The sequence below is a fragment of the Dama dama genome, chromosome 8 (genome assembly GCF_033118175.1).
Source record: "Dama dama isolate Ldn47 chromosome 8, ASM3311817v1, whole genome shotgun sequence".
NCBI lineage: Eukaryota > Metazoa > Chordata > Mammalia > Artiodactyla > Cervidae > Dama > Dama dama.
The window spans coordinates 4,404,571-4,425,794 of NC_083688.1; the positions used below are offsets into that span (position 1 = coordinate 4,404,571).

At 37.4% G+C, this 21,224-nt stretch overlaps 1 protein-coding gene across 13 annotated transcripts in view; it reads right to left on the reverse strand.

Moving 5' to 3' along the window:
* Positions 1-21,224, reverse strand: part of EIF4G3 (eukaryotic translation initiation factor 4 gamma 3) — a 220,991-nt gene that overhangs the window by 118,346 nt on the left and 81,421 nt on the right. For all 13 annotated transcript variants that reach the window (XM_061148102.1, XM_061148101.1, XM_061148099.1 and 10 more), the window contains 2 exons: positions 20,369-20,466; positions 18,311-18,433 (listed from right to left, as the gene is read on the reverse strand). In XM_061148102.1, the coding sequence (XP_061004085.1) occupies positions 18,311-18,433; positions 20,369-20,466 (221 nt within the window). The remainder of the gene's footprint in view (positions 1-18,310; positions 18,434-20,368; positions 20,467-21,224) is intronic.

The window sequence follows — 21,224 nt, forward strand, 5'->3', positions numbered from 1 at the left end:
GTGCGAACAGAAAAACTAGCAACATGGAACCCAAGCAAGTGGGGAAGACAAAGTAAGGCAGGAGGTCACAAAATTAAAAAAACCAAAACAAAAAACAAACAAGGAAAGAAAGGAAAAGACATATAGGCCAGTTTAATAAATTCAAAAAGTATATGGGAAGACAAGGAAGAAAAGGAAAAGAGGCAGCAAGAAAGGGGAGGGAAAAGAGATGATTAATATTAACCATAGCAAGAGAAGACTGCATAACAATTATTAGTACAATGCATTCTCCAGTGTTCCTTCTAAGGACAGACTTTCAACCTAACGACAGATGTCACATCTGAGAAGGAATTCAGCATCTTCTCAGTCAAGACCAATGGGACTTGGCCAACTTCATTTATAAATTACCTAGCAAAGTATTGATAGTTCATCAGTCAAAACCAGGACAAACAAAACATGATGGGTTTTAAAATCAGCTACTGATTCAAGAAAACAATATAGAATGATGATTCTTATCATTTGTCCATATAATCACAGAGGTGAAATTCAACTTGGAAAGCCTTTAAAGGAACTTTCACGTTAAAATGTCTTTTCTGGGTCAAGGATGATATATTTTCAGAGGCAGAAAGCTGAGTAAAATATCTGGCTTTTCAGAGGTAAGAGAAAACTCTTCTTTGCACTCAGCCAGTATATGGAATAAAAATGTCCATCAAAACCCTAGCAGAGTAGGTTGAAAAACACTGCAGCCATTTTCCAACTTAGAGGGAACAAGAATTACACAAGAAAGAACAAGAACATTCAATCTACATCACATTCCAGTTAGGTATTTGTTCTGGACTTGAGGGTTACACAACAGCCACACAAGAAAGCAGTGTCTCTCCTCGGAGATCTAAGGTCAATTTTTCATAGCTATAATCGTCTACATCAAATTCTACCAGAGCTATCAGAGCAGAGCTCCCTGCACAATCTTTTATTTTTTTGGAGGGTAGGGGAAAATTCGGGGTAGATAGGGCCACTTAAAAGTGGGAGTTTATGAAAAATATTTTTGAATTAGTATGTCTCACAGAGAGTAGGAACATAAAATAAAAGTTCAAACATCTATTATTTATAATGTCATTTAACTGCTTTTCATGATGTACAATGTGCAATTTATGTAAGACTATATATGATGTACAAAATAACAGATAAAAACATAGAAAATAGTATTATTTCACCTATTCATTAAAAACCATGAAAGTACTCACATTCCACAATTTCTCCTAAATGAAGACCACTAAAATTATATTTCCATATGTAAAAAATGAAGAGAGTTTCTATTTTCAACTTTGAATCACTGACAAATGGATAGTAATACCGTAAATATTCTACTCTGAATTCTTAGTTCCAGTTGGAAACAATTTTTATTATTAAGATTTTAAAGTTAGGCAGGAGTCGCAGCTGTAAGAGAAGGTAACGGTCGCTCTCCCGCCCGCAGACGCGCGGCCCACAGACGCGCAGAGCTGACTGCACTGCTCGTTCTACTTTTTAGACGTTTATAGACTTAAACATTTGCAGATTTTACTATCTGTGCGGGTTGTGGAACCAATCCCCTGTGGATAACGAGGGACAACTGTAGCGACACAGTTGGATTCTATGGCTGAAAACAGTTCTAGAACAAAGGAAAGAGTCTATGCTATTTAACATTTATTAAAGAGTCCTCTATATAACTCGGGAAAGAAAGATCTGTATACTGTGTCACATTTACCAGGAAGAAATAAAATATTAACTATTTCAACAGTCTGGGAAATGAATAACTGATTGAAAAAGGGGTATCTGCTGAAAGAAGGTCACCAGAATAAATGACATACATGGTGAAGGTGAGATTCTTAAGACAGTAAAAGACTGATGATATCTATAAGTATCTATAAATCTATATAGATCAGAGAGTATTTTAATCTAAGATTAAAATACCTTCAACCATATTAAATAGACAACTGCACAGACATTTTTCCATCAACAAAGCGCTAGGAAGATTTCATGTATAAACATTTCTAATAAACAAGTGACTCATAGTTGGCTGGTTAACTCATAGTTCTAAATCCAGGTATCTAATACATAAACTCAGAATGCTAGGAAAGTACTCAGTTTCCATAGCTACGAACTTCCCTGGGGGTCCACTGGTAAAAACTTCAAGCTTCCAGTGCAGGGGACACAGGTTAGATTCCTGGTCAAGGAACTAAGATCTCACCCACTGCCCACTGCAGCCAAAAAAAAAAAAAAAAAAGGTAATGCTCAGCTGTAAGATGAAAAGGAATAAAGATCTTACAGTGTCATCCAACTTCAGCATTCTCTAAAGCCTCTGACAGGACCAAGAAAATAACACACTAATACACATCAATGCTTTAATCTTGCTTCAGATGAATTTTAATTTAGAATAATCAAAAATTTTAGCTAACCTCAAGTTTCATCTCTTCTTAGGTAACATGATCTACTCTGTTGAGACTATGTTTAAGGAATTTCAAAATCACTGCATTTCAGTCACTTTCACTATTGGCAGGAGTGAAAATTTATAAAAATCAGTCTGGAAGGTCAATTGCTATCAAAATGTAAAATAACTCAATAAAGATGATCAGAGTTAAAAGATTAGGGTTTATTGGCAACATCACATTGCTGCAATAGTTCATTGCTAAATTCCCTCCCCACACTAAATTTTTTAAAATCAAAGTTCCAGCAGAAGAAGAAAAAAATCTCACTTTTCAAACAGACTGTTAAGGAAGCTTATTTAAAGTAAGTATGACAAAATAACACATACTTGATAGTATTCAAAAAGTGAATTCCCTTTATAAAGATTACTTGAGAATCTATTTTGTTTAAAATGTATACATTAAATTTGAAGTACTAGCCTGAAGGGAGATTGGTAGATGTGGGCCCACTGGAAGAGTTCATTTTTTTAGAAAAATAGAGTACAACACGTAAAAGAGGTAACAGTACCTGGGGCTGTCTTCAATACTTCTTTGTACAGTTTAAAATTCACTGCTTAAGAGTAGATAAAATGGTAGAGCAAAAAAGAGTGAACTTACCTACCCTTACAAACACATCAAAATCTCAACTGTCTAGAAAGAAAACCATCGATGAAAAAGACTGGTGCCTACCAGAAAAGATCTTCTACAATTAAAGACGTAAAGAAGGAACTACAAGATGGGTAGGAGGGGCAGACTCATGATATAACCAAATCCCATACCCTTGGGTGGGCAACACACAAATGAGAGTAATTATATTGCAGAGGATTTCCAACAGGAGTACGAGTGAGACTCCCCAGTCCAGGGGTCCCGCACCAAGAAGATGAGACTCCAGAACATGTAGCTTTGAAGGCCATTCTGGCTTAATTTTGGAAGCCCTACATGACTGGGGGCAATAGAAACCACCACTCTTAAAAGGGTGTACACAAAATCTTATATGCACTGGAACTCAAGTCAAAAGCAGTAATATGGCAGGAGCCTGGGCCTACTTGCTGGTCTTGGGCAGTCTTCTGGAGAGGTGGGGAGAGAAGGGGAGGAAGGCTGGTGACTGCGGCTCACCCTGAAGACAGATATTAACAGTGGCAGCCATAACTGGGGACACTCTACTGCATGAACACTGCTCTTGGCTAGCTCCAAGATCTAACCCTAATCCCACACAACAGGTTTAGGCACCAGTGCTGGGATGCCTCAGGTCAACCAACTGGGCAGGAAGAGAACCCCACCCATAAACAGACAAATGGCCAAAAGACTTCCTGAGCCCACAGTCACCTCCAGACATGCCTCAAGACATGTCCCTTCCCACTTGAGGCCAAGAACTCCCTTGAAGGTGGGAGGAGAAAGGGACAACAGAGGATGAGATGGCATCACTGACTCAGTGGACATGAGTTTGAGTAAACTCTGGGAGTTGGTGATGGACAGGGAGGCCTGGCGTGCTGCAGTCCATGATGTCGCAAAGAGTCGGACGTGACTAAGCAACTGAACTGAACTGAAAGGCAACATACAGTAAAGGCTGGAAATCATCTACAAAAGAAGCTAGTAAGGAGGTTAAAAGTTAAAAAAAAGAAAAAAAAAGCAGCCATCATTTATACCCACAAAAGGCAGTTACCCTCCAGGGAAGAATACCAGAGTGGGCAGCCATTTTCTTCTCCAGGGACTGAACCCGAGTCTCCTACACTGACAGGTGGATTCTTTTCCATCTGAGCTACCAGGGAAGCCAAAAGGATACATACAACTGATGTAAAATATGATTATCAAAAAGTCATCATGAGGGGAGAAGACTAAAAATTTTACAGTTTTATAAATACATTTGAGGGATTTCCCTGGTGATCCAGTGGTTAGGATCTGTATGAGGCATGGGTTCAATTCCTGGTTGGGGAGCTAAGATAGCACATGTCGATCCTCCATGCCACACAGTGCAAGAAAAAAAAAAAAGAAAGCAACTTATAATCACGTTTAATATAGACTGCTAAACACAAACCAAAAATCTACAATAGACAGACGAAAAAGAAAAAGAATCCAAACATAACACTAAAGATACTCATAAAAATCATAATAGATGAGAACAAAAGAAGCAAGGCAATAAAAAACCTCTATAAAACAAATAAAAAACAAGTAACAAAATGGCAGTAAGAACATTCACATCAACTATCTTAAATGGAACCAAACTAAATGCTCCAAACAAAAGGTATAAAGTTGCTGAATGAGTACAAAATCTAGACCTGGGACTTCCCTTGTGGTCCAGTGGATAAGACTGCACGCTTCTAAGGCAGGGGGCCAGGGTTCAATTCTTGGTCGTGGAACTAGGATCCTACATGCCATGTGGCACAGCCAAAATAAAAACTAGACCTACATATATGCTGCCTACACTTCAGATTTAGAAAAACATACAGACTGAAAGTGAGAGAACTGAAAAAATTATTCCAAACAAAGAGAAAAGGCTAGAGTAGCAATACTTACATCAGACAAAATAGACTTTAAAGATTGTCAGATGAGACAAAAAGAAAGGACACTAAATAATGATCAAGGGATTGATCCAAGAATAAGACAGAACATTTAAATACACATGCATACAAGAACATCTCAATATATAAAGCAAATATTAACAGAAATAAAAGGAAATTGACAGTAACACAATAATAGTAGAGGACTGAGGGACTCTTCTGGTATTTCAGTGGCTAAATCTCCATGCTCCCAATGCAGGGGGCCTGGGTTTGATCCCTGGTCGAGATCCCACATGTGGCAACTAAGAGTTCACATGCTTCAGCTAAAGATCCCCCATGCCACAACTAGAAGATCCCTCATGCCACAACTAAGACCTGAAACAGCCAATCAAACAAATAAATAAATGTACATAGAAGATTAGGGGAATCTGGCACCCACGTACATCAATTGTCACATCATCCAGATACACAATCAATAAGGAAACACAGATCATACAAGGAAGATTTGACCAAACGGACTTATAGATATATACAGAGCACTCCACAAGACAGCAACAGAATATATATTCTTTTCAACAGCACATGAAACATATTCCATGACAGATCACAAAACAAGCCTTGATAAATTTAAGAAACTTGAAGTCATATCAAGCATATTTTCTAATCACAATTCTATGAGACTAGAAATTAACAAGGAAAAGACTGCAAAAAACAAATACATGGAGAATTACAAATATGCTACTAAACAAGCAATGGATGACCAAAGAAATCAAAGAAGAAATTGAAGAATAGAGACAAATTAAAAAATGATCCAAAATCTTCGAAATGAAGCAAAAGCAGTTCTAGGAGCAAAGTTTAGAGTGATACAAGCTTACCTCAGGAAGCAATAAAAAGCTCAAATAAACAAACTAACCTTATACCTAAAGCGATTCAATAAAGAAGAAACAACAAAACCTAAAATTAGTAGATGAAAAGAAGCTATAAAGATGAAAGCAGAAATAAATGAAATAGAGCCCAAAAAACAAAAAAAATCAATGTAACTAAAAGCTGGTTCATTGAAAAGATAAACAAAATTGATAAACCTATAGCCAGACTCCATAAGAAAAAAGAGAAAGGCTCAAATCAATAAAGTAACAAGTGAAAAGTGAGAAGTTACAACCGATACCACGGAAACATAACAGATCATAAGGGACAGCCATGAGCAACTATACACCAATAAAATAGACAACTTAGACGAAATGGAAAAATACTTAGAAAGGTACAATCTCCTAAGGTTAAACCAGGAAGAAATAGAAAATATGGACAAACCAATTACCAGTACTGTAAGAGATTTCAGTAATTTAAAAACTCCCAAAACAAAACTCCAGGACCAGATGGTTTCAGAGATAAATTCTACCAACATTTAGAGAATAGTTAATATCTAATCTCCTAAAATAATGCAAAAAAGAAAAAAAAAACCTGCAGAGGAAGAGACACTTCCAAGTTCATTCTAGGAGGCCAGCACCAGCCTGATACCAAAACCAGACATACATCATAAAAAAATAAAATTACAAGCCAATATGACTGATGAAAACAGATGTAAAAGTCCCCAACAAAATACTGGCAAACAGAATCTAACAATACATTAAAAAGATTATACACCATGATAAAGTGGGATTTATTCCAAGAAGGAAAGGATTTTTCAATATCCACTAATCAATCAGTGTGATAACAAGTTGAAGAATAAAAACCACATGATCAGGTCAAAAGATGCAGGAAAAGCTTTTGATAAAATTCAACATCCATTTATGACAGAAACTCTCCAGAAAGCAGGAAGTGGACACAGAAGGAATATACCTTGATCACCATAATAAATGCCATATATGATAAACCCACAGCTGACATCATACTCAATGGTGAAAAGCTGAAAACATTTCTTCTAAGGTCAGGAACAAGACAAGAATGCCCACTCTTGCTACTTTAATCAACATAGTTTTGGATGTTCTAGTCACAGCAATCAGAAAAGAAACTAAAAAGGAATCCAAACTGAACAGGAAGAAGTGAAACTGTCACTGTTTGCAGATGATATGATATTATAGAAAATCCTAAGACACTACAAGAAAATTATTAAGAGTTCATCAATTAATTTGATAAAGCTGTAGGATACAAAATTAATATGCAGAAATATGCTGCATTTCTATACACTACCAACAAACTATCAAAAGGAGGAATTAGGAAAACAATCTTATTTACCACTGCATCAAAAAGAATAAAGCATCTACGAATAAGCCTACCTGAGGAGGCAAAGAACTATATCTAACATATATGAACAGCTCATATAACACGACATCAAAAAAAAAAAAAACCCACAAAAAAAATCAAACAACCCAATTTAAAAAGTAGGGAGAAGAACTGAATCAAAAAGAACACAAATAACAAATATTGGCAAGGCTATGAAGAAAAGGGATGGATGTGAGAGTTGGACTATAAAGAGCACCAAAGAACTGATGCTTTTGAACTGTGGTGTGGGAGAAGTCTCTTGAGAGTCCCTTGGACTGCAAGGAGATCCAACCAGTCCATCCTAAAGGAGATAAGTCCTGGGTGTTCACTGGAAGGACTGATCCTGAAGCTGAAACTCCAATGCTTTGACCACCTGATGTGAAGAGCTGACTCATTAGAAAAGACCCTGATGCTGGGAGAGACTGAAGGCAGGAGGAGAAGGGGACGACAGAGGATGAGATGGTTGGATGGCATCACCGACTCAATGGACATGAGTCTGAGTCAACTCCGGGAGTTGGTGATGGACAGGGAGGCCTGGCGTGCTGCAGTCCATGGGGTCACAGAGTCGGACACGACTGAGCGACTGAACTGAACTGACCATACACTGTTAGTGGGAATGTAAACTGGTGCAGCTCTTGTGGAAAACAGTATGGCGGTTTCTCAAAAAGTAAAAATAGAACTACTATATGACCTAGTAATTCCATTCCTGGGAATATATTAAAATAAAAAAAAACAACCCAAAACATTAATTTGAGAAGCTACATGGTACTCTGATGTTTACAGCAGCATTATTTATAATTGCCAAATATATGGAAGCAACCTAAGTGTCCATCAACAGACACGTGAATTAGAAAAGAGGCGGCTGACACACACAATGGCACACTGCTGAGTCACAAGAAGAGAGGAGGCTTTCCCGTCTGAAGCAACAGGGGCGGACTTGGAGGGCCTTCTGCGAAGGGAGAGAAGTCAGACACTAAAAGACAAACACTGTCTGATGTCACTTATTGGTGGACTCTACAACTACAACAAACTAGTGAATATAACAAAAAAAGCAGGAGACTCACAGATATAAAGAACAAACTAATGGTTATCAGTTGGGGGGGAAGGGCAATGTAGGGGTGGAGAAGTGGGAGGTACAAACTACTGGGCCTCAAGGCTGTGCTGTACAACACAGGAAAATAGCCAAGATTTTATAATAACGGTAAATGGAAGAGTAACCTTTAAGAGTTATATGTAAGTTTTCATATCAATGTATGACAAAACCCACTGGAAAAAAAAAAAAAAAAAAGAGTTATATATAAGTTTTAAGATCAGATTTGATAATTTAAAAAATAAATAAAATTCCTTTGTCTTGACATAACCTACATTGTTTCTGCCACAAAAGATGCCACCTTTATTTACTATCTATTTTAAACTTGTATACAATAGGATGCTTAAGTACAGAAGTAATTGTAGACAGGAGACCAACAGCTATGGCCCAGGGTTCACATGCCTATTTTCATATTTCTAATGAGATAACAACTTTTCATATTTTAAACAGTTAGGGAAATTTTAAAAGAACAATATTTCATGACACATGAAAATTACAGGAAACTTACAAAGTTTCATTGGAACAGCCATTCATTTACATATTCGCTCCAGTTGCTTTCATGCTACAATGGCACATTTGAGTAGTGGTGAAAGACAGTTGGCTGCAAAACCAAAAAATATGTACTAACTGGCCCTTAACAGAAAAAGGTTGCTGACTCCTATTGTAATTCAGAGAGAAAGAGACTCCAAATAGTTATAGAAATATAACCAAGGTGCTGATTTAATTTATTATCGTAAGAGGTTATTTAAATGCTTCACATTTCATCATTTATGTGTAACTGATTCTTCAAAGTCCCATTCAATGACTTTAAAGTTAGCATTGTAATAAATACCTAATGTGTTAAACATATACAAAGGCTTCCCTGGTGGCTCAGATGGTAAAGTATCTGCCTCCAATGTGGGAGACCAGGTTTGACCCCTGGGTTGGGAAGATTCCCCTGGAGAAGGGAATGGCAACCCATTCCAGTAATCTTGCCTGGAGAATTCCATGAACAGAGGAGCCTGGAGGGCTATGGTCTATGGGGTCGCAAAGAGTTGGACAAGACTGAGCTACTAACACTCTCTCTTTAGAACAGCTAAAGAAAAGGTATTAACCAGTCACAGACATATCCAAATCCTGGGGATAAACAAGTACTGACCATAACCGACAAACATTATGAAGATTAGAATGGAAAAAAATAAATGGCACCAGGAAAAAGGACCAAAACATGCTTCTTTTCTAAGTGAGAGAGAATGAATTCTCTTTCTAAGAATTCACTCTTAGAAAGCTGTGTGTATGTGCATGTGGGAACTCAACATGTTGTTTGGTTTTTCCCCTGGCATCTATCACATACAAAACATTGAGAACCTACGGGGGATAAAACAGAAAAATCCTTAGCTTCTACAGCTTATGATTCTTTCAAGAGAAGTACATTAAAGAATAAAACCTACACACACACACAGAGGAACAACATTCAACCATTAAAAAAAGAAATCTGCCCTTTGCAATAGCATGAATGGACCTTAAGGTCCATACTAAGTGAAATAAGTAAGACAGAGAAAAACACACAGTATGATCTACCTTGAACACAAAATTAAAAAATAAAAGTAAACAAAAAAGAGAATAGATTGGTGGGGGGTAGGCTGGGAAAAGGTACAAATTTCCCGTTATATTTTATAATCCATGGAATGCAATAAACAGCAATGGCAATTATACGTAATAATATATTACATATTTGAAAGTTGCAAAGTGAGTAGATCTTAAAAGGTCTCATGGATAACAAACTGTTCTTTTAACTATGTATGGTGGTGACAGTTGTTAACTAGACTTACTGTGATCATTTTACAAAACATACAAATATCATTATGCTGTACATCTAAAATTAATGTAATGTGATATACCAATTATACCTCAATTAAAAAATAAAACAAACAATCAGGCAAGATGAGGCAACGAGATGAGTAAAAAAGTTACTGTTGTTTATAGAGATTGAAGTGGTTTAGAGAATAACAGTAGCAGTGGAAATGGTGAAAATTAGCCACACAGTACTTGCTGATAAAATGGTTGTGGAATGTGAAACCAAAACTGAAAGATGACTCCCAGGCTTGCTGTCTGAGCAACCAGCACAGACCATGGTATAATTCACACACAGAGACCCAGGGAAGCTTTTGTAAATAAACAGGTGACCCAAATACGTGACTCAGAAGAGTGTAAAATAGTAACAGAACTATGAAACACACTGAAGAATGTATGTCCAGATTAAAAGCATTCAGACTGATGAAAACTTTTTTTAAACACTAACCTGATAAAACAATATACATCTGCAACAGAAAGAACTGCTTCCTTAAAGGTGTCAGGAATGCTGAAGGAAACTCAGACCCTCAATGTAAAAGCTGTCAGGCTTAACAAGAGGGCGTGCGTGCTAAGTCACTTCAGTCATGTCCGACTCTTCGCCACCCTATAGACTGTGGCCCGTCAGGCTCCTCTGTTCATGGGACTCTCCAGGCAGGAATACTGCAGTGGGTTGCCATGCCCCTCTCCGCCCCCCGCCAGGTGATCTTCCTGACCTAGGGATCGAACCTGCATCTTTTAAGTCTCCTGCATTGGCAGGCAGGTTCTTTACCATTAGCACCACATGGGAAGCCCTAACAAGAGAGTTAAGGGGGCTAAATGAACAACAAAAACTTTAAAAATGAAGAATAATGTTGATAAAATTCACTGTAAAATAGTAAAATAAATTAAAAGCTACAGTATGTAAGACAGTATAGTAACTGTGTTAAAGCAGACCAATGGAGGGAAGTCTTTGGCAGTCCAGCGGTTAGGACGCAGCACCAGCAATGCCCAGGGCAGGTTCAATCCTTTGTTGGGGAACTATGATCCCGCAAGTCGCAGGTCACAGCCAAAAACAAAAACAAGAACAGACCAGGAGAAGATTAAGGTCCAAAGGAGACCCAGGAATATATGATAATTCAGTAAGTAATTAAAACATCTAAAAACAAAGAGTCAGTGAAGAACTATTCAATAAATAATGAAACAAAGAGACGAACTATTTGATTAAAAAAAGGAGAATGAGAAGAAGAAAAAAGTAGGCCCAAAATCTCATTGTATTCATCAAAATAAATTCCACGTCAATCAAAGATAAAGGTAAAATAACCAAACTTAAATACTGCTCATTTTATTATCTTTGGTGGCAAAATCTTTCAAAGTTTGAGCCTCAAATAATCAGTTACTTATTAAAAACCAGAAACCTGTGAATAGCTGGGGGAGGGAAGGAAGGCTCAAGAGGGAGGAGACATATTTATGATTACGGCTGAATCGCACTGTTGTTCAGAAAAAAGCAACACAACAGTGTAAAGCAACTTTCTTCCAATTAACAAACAAATTAAAAACTTACAAAGAGAGGAAAAAGATTTCTAACTTCTATGTAACAGAAGGCATCATTAAAGTTAAAACACAATCATCAAACTAGAAAAAAATTACATATGCCAAAGGGATTTCTTTAATATTTAAAGAATGCTTATATATAAGAGAAAAATCATCACTCCAAAAGAAATGTGTACAAAAGACATGAACATAAAATTCATACATACACAAATAACCAATGAACATGAAAAAAATTTAACTCCACAAATCAATAAATAAAAATTAAATGAGGTATTATTTTGAAATCTATCAGTAAACTGTCAACAATGTAAGGAAATGGATATTCTCTTACATTTCTATTAGGAGATTACCTGGAACATTTCTGGAGGCAATAATCCCAAAGTAAAGTTGTTCATCATAGCATAGTTATTATTAGTCACAAACAGGAAAGAATATGAATACACATCAATTAAATAAACTAGGGCACATCCAAACAAGGAAATACCATGTACCATTAAGAATTATAATACCTATAATCAAACAAGAATATTCCGCATGATCGCTGAAAACACAGTACTTATACAATATCACAGGGACTTCCCTGGCAGCCAGTGTTTAAGATGCAACACGTTCACTGCCATAAGCTTGGGTCTGATCCCTGGTCAGGTAACTAATATCCCACAAGCCGAGTATCTGACCAGCCAAAAAAAAAAGTCATGAATCAACCCAAATATATTCAACGATATGTAGGTAGGTAGAGATACACACACATACACACTCACTCTGAAAGATGTCTGAAAGGATATTCAACCAAAAGTTAACAGTTAACTCTTTGGTAATAAAATTAATGGTAACAATGTCTTCCTTTACTACTCCTTTCTAATGAAGATTTGTAATTTGTATACATACAAAACAAAATCACTGTAATTTTGAAAATACATTATTAGTAGTAGACAAAAGATTAAACTTGATCGTTTTCTGAGATCTCTGATAATACTTCTTGTGATCCCCTGCTAAACATCATAGTTACTGCATGACTATGAGATGCAATGCAACTGCTCAATGTCTGGTAATAAGTGGCAAAGGACAGGAATTTTCCTACACATGTAGAAATTCAAGGTACATATTCTTTATAACCAAGATTCAGATTTAGTATATCTGGTGTAAAGTCATACCACTCTTAATAACAAAGGCTTTCACAAAATTTGGTGAAGCCCTATGAAGAAATACAGTTCAAGAAAAACTAAAGAATCATGTAAAATAAAATTTGGGCCTCACTGGTGGCTCAGATAATAAAGAATCTGCCTGCAAGGCAGTAGGCTGGGGTCTGATCCCTGAGTCGGGAGGATTCCCTGGAAAGCAAATGGCAACCCACTATAGTATTCTTGTCTGGAGAATTTCATGGACAGAGGAGCCTGGTGGGCTGCAGTCCCTGGGGTCGCAAAGAGGCGTACATGAGTGCAGAACTGAGCACACACTGTCCATGTAACTGAAAAATACTGTTTTTAAGCCAAAGGAGGTGACTAATGAGAAATTATTAAAGATGAAGAATGACGTGGTTTAATTCAATAATCAGGATCTTTACTGTACTCATCATACTTCAGTATTCTTGCCTGAAAAATCCTATGGACAGAGGAGCTTGGCAGGCTCAAGTCCAAAGGGGCTGCAAAGAGTCAGACACAACTGAGCACCTGTACCGTACCATACCACACCATATCTGAGATGACAAAACAACATTTTAAAAATAAAGAGTGGATTTGTTGACATTATATAGGTATCTTCAAATTCTTTATGCAAGAACTTACCTACTTAGTGTACTTACAAAATGAATGTTATTATCTAAACATTAGAAACTAATTTTGGTTAACTGTTATTGCTAAGACTATAAAAATGAACTTATTAACAAATGGCCAGATGACTTCCAGGTATCTCTTCAAAAGACTGAATAACCTACTGACTTTGGTAATTTTCCCAAAAGACAGGAGAGGCTAATATGTGCCAGCAATAAATAATCTTTCATCAACCCCAACACTCTATGACACAGACCTCTCCCCCAAGTAATATCTGTGCTTCATTTTAAGAGTACTGCTTATTAATAAAACAACAAAAAAAGAAAAGAACAAAAGGGAGTAGGGAGAGGAAACAAAGTATATAGTTCATTTTAAAATTTTAAGTGATTTTAATCCACCACCCCTTTGAAAGGAGACAATTCTGGAACACTTGCCTATTCACTCAGCCCTTGCCTATTCACTATCCATGGGAGTCTGGTTCTAGGACAGCCTGTGGATAACAAAATCCTCAAGACGCTCAAGTCCCCTACATGAAAGCGTGTAGTATTTGCATTTAACCTCCCATATACTGGGTTGGCCAAAAAGTTTGTTTGGGTTTTTCTGCCTGGAAAAATTCAAAACAAATTTTCTTGGCCAACGCAATACTTTAAATCATCTCTATATTACTTGACAGTGCATGGTAATTTCACCTTCTGCTTTTTGGAACTTTCTGCAACTTTTTTCTGAATATTTTTGATCCCTGGTTATTTGAATCTGCAGGTGAAGAGCCTGTGGATAGGGAGGGCTGACTGTACAACACTATGAATTTATTTCTACTTTACAGGGTCCAAAGCAACTTTCAGGAAGTAGCACATTTCTTAATATGAAAATGTTCCTTGTGCCTCACTGCTACCAGCAAAGGATACAGCTGGGAGACTCTGAAGGACTGATTACTTAGTATAATCCCTCATTTTACAGATGAAAAAATAGGCAGTTAAAGGACTTAACATTCTGACCCAAGGTCATAAATCTCGATGGCAGAGTGGAGACCAGCATCAGGTACTCTATGACTGACTCTATGACAACCATCTTGGCACCTCTGTCCGTGCACTACGATCGTCTGAATGGGCACATGGATACAAACATGTACACACCTTTAATACATGTGAGACATAAGATCTGAAGGAGTTATTCCACAGATCATTTTAAAACTTGGGAAGCAGGAATATTTAAATTCAATCTACTCTTCAGGACAAAACCAGAAGCAACAAAAACCTGTTTCTCCTTTCCATTCTCCTCCTCCAACACAGTTTCTCTCAATTAACTCCTCTTAGCTTGCTAGCTTGCCAAAATCAAACTCATTATCCCCATATTCAAAACCCATGTCTATTCCATGTTATATTTTACTATAAATCCCAGTATCTAAGCTTTAAGAATCACCCCTGATTCTTCCCTCTTTCTAACACCCAGGGGAACCAAGCAACATGTTTACTTGAACCATACTGGTTTATGCCTGGTGTCCCAGCAAAAAGATTCACAGCATCCCCATTCATTTCTAAAACTGCCCAAATTTAGATGATAATTTATACAGTCACCATTTTTATAATCCTTTCTTTCTTAGTAACCAGTTGCTGAATATTACTCTAACTGACTTCCTCTCGTTCAATTGACTTCCTAATTTATCATCAGAAATTATAATAGTCTCCCTTCACTCAGTTTCCCATCATCATATGCCTTTTTGCATATAGAGCCACTCTGCTAATATACCCTTCTGTCTCTTTCCATTTTGTGAATACCAATCTGGGAACTCAGACCAAGTGGCATTTCTGCTGTGAAGCCTTCAAGACACCTCCAGTCACCCTCTGTGCCTCCTGAAATAACAATGATTGCAATGCTAGTAACACAGGCATAGAGAACAGACTTGTGGACACACGGGGTACAGGAGAGGGTGGATGAATGGAGAGCGTAGCATGGACACATACACTACCACGTGTAAAAGAGAAAGCCAGCGGGAATCAGCGGTGTGACTCAGGAACTCAAACCGGGACTCTGTGACATGCTAGAGGGGTTGGGGGGGGGGGGGGGTGTAGATTCAAGAGAGAAGGGACATATGCATGCCTATCACTGACTCATGTTGATGTATGACAGAAACCAACATAATTCTGTAAAGCAGTTATACTTCAACTAAAAAAAGTAACATAAAATTTGTTGAATGCTCATTATGTTCCGAGCTTAAGCAATTTTAAGTATTTACTTAATACTTATAATAACTCTATGAGGCTTTATTTCCCTCATTTTTGAAAATGTGGAGCTAAAGTTTTAGAAGATTAAGTAATTTGGCTAAAGTTACAAAATCAAGCTATGGAACCAGGACTTGAAACCACGTATATCTGATTCTAACCCAAAGCCCCTGCCCTGTGCTATTTCACCTGTACCAACCAGCATCAATGGATTTCTCTGACCCAACACATTTGAGTTTGTGCTGTAACTATGACCCACTTGTCACCTTTGTGCTTTAATGCCTCTCAGTATATCCTTCATAGGAGGATCGATCAAGTATCAGCAGTATCCTCTATTTACCTTAAAGAGAATGGGGTGGCCTCAATCATAGCAAAAGGGCTTTGCTATTCACAACACATGCAACTGTGACTCAAAGCAGGTACTCCGTAAGGCAATATGGTGTTTGCTATTCAGTCATAAAGTCTGAAACAGGCTGTCTCATCTGCAATCTAACTAACTAGAAAGTGATTCAGGATCTATTTAGAATTAGGCCATGGCCACAAACAAGCAGTTTTAGGCAAAATCTAAAGGGTTTATTTGAGTGGCACAGTGCTATTTATTAGTAGAACTGGGCTGTCATTTAAAGCTTGCAGATCATTTACAGAGATTTCTGGCTTCTTCTGAAACTGCAGGTCAGCATTCTTACATGCAGTAACAAGGAGGCATTAGTGGCTGCCTCCCGTAACTGGGGTTACCCCCCTTGCTCTCTGGGTGTCACTCTGTGATCCCTGAAAAACGAAGGCGAGCGTCAGCTGCCGTCATCCCGCTTCTGCTCTTGCTGCTCTCAGGAGGAAAATGAGACATTTCTAGTGCATATGTCTCTTAACAGGTTCTTTACCCATTCCATGAGTTTCATGCATTTGGACAGGCAGCAGATTGGTAAGTGTGTATTTAAATGCAAACTAATAAAGTAATGCTTCATGATGATATTACACCTCAGAAAGAACTACCAACATTAGAATAATTGACTGATGATCTTTATCAACTAAAAGTGTACATTCAGTGGGCTTTATGATTATCCAAACACATACATTTATATTCAGGCCTGGAATCCCTGGAGAATGATAAAGAGCAAAAGGATGCCCATGACTAAGGACAGAGAGATAACCAGCAGAGGGTAGGATCAACCTCCATAAAACTAAAGAAAAACAAATCAACCTCACAGGGAATTAAAATGTAGAAATACATGCTCTAGTTGAGAATTTAAACTAAATAGTTTGACAACAATATTTTAATTAAAGTTGGAAAATACATACCAAAATTGAATTGCCCCTATGAATTAATCCTAAATTTTTGCGATAGGATGCTCCTACCTAACAGAGCACATAAAGTAGATTAATTTAAATGTGCAAATGTTGCTTGTTCTACATTCATATCCAGGGACAAGACTGAGTATAAGCTCTGTTCAGTCACTCCAGATTTGGAATATCCCTGGGGAAATAACAGAGTATAGTAAAAGGTTCTATTAACAATCATCACAATTCCTAGGTGGTTACACATTTTACTCTGCTAGATGATGGAAGATAAAAGTCAGCCAGACAGTATCATCGTTTCCAAGTAAAACATGTTACACAAATTCTCACATTTGAGGCTTATTCAAAAGTCACATATTTTCAAGGGGCTCTAAATTTAAACATCTATTTGTGGGCTCAATTTTTAAAGAACTTTTTCTAACCTATGCAGTACTACTAAAATCTTGTCACTGTGAAGTGCCTTATATTTGATCATCCACATCACTTGTTTGTAAACTGGGCTCTCAGGAGTACCTCACCATTCAGCCTGACCACAAGAGGGAGAAGCAAGCAGATCCCGGGACCTTAAGAACGTTGGTTATGTCTGTTCTACATGCTGAGTATTCGCACTTTAGATATTGTGAAAATTTGAAATCACTCTTCTCCTCGGAATGGTTTAGCCTAGTTTAAGATAACCTAATGATGAAATCAAAATTCTGTCAAACTTGGGGGAGGGGGGATTCATTCTCTATTATAGTCTACTAAACCCAGCTCCTCCTGGAATGCCTTGATATCTAAAAGCAGGAAAGTGAGCTCTTAGAAGATCACTGATAACCACATTCTGCAACAGGAACAAACAAGTGTTTGACAGAACTTACTAAAAACCTTTGTAAATAATTAAAGAAGACACCCTCCACTCAAGCTCATTTATGTAGGACTTAAAAGTAAGAGGTATACCTGTAAGACATTTAAATATGCTCTGAAAAAACACAGGCAATCATCTCAAACAAAACTGTTCAGTGAAGAAGTTTAAATTCTCTAATTTAATGCTTGTATTATCATAGTGTGTAGCATGTAATTCCTAAGACTCCATATTGAAAATATAAAATGCTCATTTAGCGATGAGGTTTCCATGGGAACGCAGCTCCTTTTGGTGCCAGGCAATAATTAGGAAGAGGGGCCACAGCTATGCTCTGAGTGTGAAGACAATGCAAAGAAATGTTACCAATGAAAATTTGGAAGTTATAACAGTTTACAAAGAAAAATAAACATGTCTGTTTAAAAATCAGTTAGATATTCGAGGCTATGAGACAACTGATGGAAAGGAAAAAAGTACAGTCAAGTGGCTACAGAAGAAAGAGTTCAGTAGAGGTTAGTGACAGATTCACACCATCACCCACCACGGCATGCTCTGTCTTACCTGAGGAGGAGTGGGTGTGGAAGTGGGTCTCCCTATAGGTGGAGTAGGATTTCGGCTGCCACCTCCAGACATAATCTCCTCTGTTATGTCTTTACCTCCCTGGTTTGGATCCCGAATTCTTATCTATAAGGTTATAAATTAAGATGGTATATTTACAGATGGGTATCTACACAGTAGATTTATAGGAATATGATGTATAAAGCTGCAAACTGGGAAACCCGTCAAACATCAAAGCTGATAATCACCACATCTGACTTGATTTCAATCACAGAACCACAGGGTGTCATTCAAAGGAATTTAGGCCATTCGCGGTGACTTGAACTAAAGTAGCACAACAAGCTAGCATGAAACCTAGTTGGATGAATTTCTAGGTCAAAAGACAAACTATTAACATTTATCTTTTAAGCAATGCCAAACTGATTTTATTTATAATGCTTAACGTAAGACAAAGTTCAACAAATAGTTGTAAAATATGGAAGTTACTCTCTAAAGTTTTAAAGGCCTAAATGGTTCTCTAGCAAAGTGAAAAATATTCATATCCTAGGGCAAAGAAACAGAGGTTTATGTTGCAGATAACCTTATATATGTATGTAAAGATGCTCAATGCAATGCTGTTTTTTTCCAGCAAAGACACAGAAAAATCTTAAAGGCTGATCAAAAACATGGTAGTTAAAACTTTATATTTCATCCTTACAATTAAATAACAAACAGCAGTAGAAAAAAATGAGACAGCTCTACACATACTAATATAAAGTGACTGTCAAGATGTATTGGTAAATGAAAAGATACAAGATACAGAACAATGTGGATGGTATTCCTGTAATTTTTTGAGGGCCTATGTTTATAGACAACAGTGGAGAAGGTACTATATGAAGATAGAAGACCTGGGTCTAGGCCTTTTGTTCTGGGACAATGCTGAGACATAAAACCCTCCTCTGCTTGTCAATAAACCCAGAGCTTAGCAAGCTATCCAAGGCTTCTTCAAAATTTCAAAGAACTCACTAAAAAAACCACCTGAACCTGGAAGCTTTCTGGGGAAGAAGTTTAAGATTTCTACTATCAGTTATAGAATCTTGTTTCTATTATAGTTTTACGTATTATTTTTCAATCTATTTGTTCTCCCTCCTTCTTCAGTAACATATATTAACACTGTCTTCTGTTTTCATTGTTTTCTAAAATTAACTCTTCTGTGTTCTAAGAATGTTCAAGTCCAACATTTACCATGCTGTTTCAACATTTCCAAAGCATAGTTTTTCACCTGTAGTGTCAAGATGCATGTCGTTTATTATGACATGTGCACAAAAAATTTGTCTCTGATAAAAAAAAAATTCTGAACCTAATTAGTTTTTATTAAATGAGTAATTTTAAAATGTCACTCACATCTATTTTATCTGTGTGAATATGAGACTCTTATAAGTATCACTCATTTTTTTGTGTTCTGATGTTTTAAAAGATTGCAAGCCACTTTTCTATAAAATATTCTGCAGTGCATAGTTCATATTACTGTACCCTAATTCCCCTGGGCCTGACTGAATGAACAGAGGCAAAGCTTCTGTTAAACTTATTAAAAACAATTACAACACATTTTCTAAATTCTGCTTTCTGTTTCTTGAATCCGCTCCATCACAAAGATTCTCCTCACTGTCCTCAGTACTCTATTTTCTCTTGTGCTATTTCTCCCCTGTCGATTCATATTTGAATATATAGCTGATTAGGACTAAGGTTAAAAGACAACATGGATGTGAAAACTCAGCTCAAATTCCTCTCACTTAGTAAGACCTTAGAAGGCTAAACCTTCCCAGTTCTAGAGCTGGATGGCAGTTAGCATAGCTAGCTTAGCGCATGTTGAAAACTGCTATTAAGCAAAGGGTACCTGCAACATCTCGTTACAGGCTCATACAAATCCTCCAGGTGTAGTGGTGAGGATATAAGGGAGGAACAAAACTTAGCCCTCATTTGTGAACTGAGATGAGTAATTATTACAGTTGTAGGTAAACTTACTTGATAGAAAATGGACATTCAATTTTAAAATGAGAAAAACTAATAAACATTTCTTACTGTTTTTTTCTCTCTCTTGGCTGGAGGGGGCTGCTGCTGCGTAGGCACTATGATAGGTGCTGACTGGTACACTGGCTGACTTGGGTAAAAAGGCGTTCCTAAAGAATTAGAAAACAATGAAAGAAAGCATTCAGTTACTTTGTCAACCACTATAAGACTGGTAATGACACTGTGAATCTAGACAATTAGTTTTAAAAATGTAAAAAAAAACAAGCAACCTTCTCACTTATCTCTTTCCACTAGCTCACCCCTTCCAGCTACTGAAGTGGTTAAAGAATGATTCCCAAACAGTCATAATCATATGTCTTTTTTTCAGCATCCACTAGAAAAAAGCAATTAAATAACCAACTCCTGCAAACTGACACCAGAGTTACTGCTTAAAAAAAAAATCTACTCTGGGAGCTCACTGCCTCCAAACGTGATTTTCAAACAAAGGTTTGTGTGAATATATTCTGCATGTGGGTTTTGTCAGGGGCTGGATAATACATCTCACCATTTTGTATGCTGGGGAGATCTAATTCTTCTCTCTACTTGCGGAGAACCACTGCCACAGGGAGCCATCATAAAGGCTTGAAGAATGCCCTATTGTTGGGGCTATAGAAGGCAGATAAAAAGCAGCCTAAAGACAAAGTCCAGATACTTCAGTATCCAGGGCTTCCCTTAGAGCTCAGCTGGTAAAGAATCCACCTGCAATGCGGGAGACCTGGGTTCAATCCCTGGGCTGGGAAGATTCCCTGGAGAAGAGAAAGGCTACCCACGCCAGTGTTCTGGCCTGGAGAATTCCATGGACTCTACAGTCCACGGGGTCACAGACAGTCTGACACAACTGAGCAACTTTCACTTTCACTAAGCATCC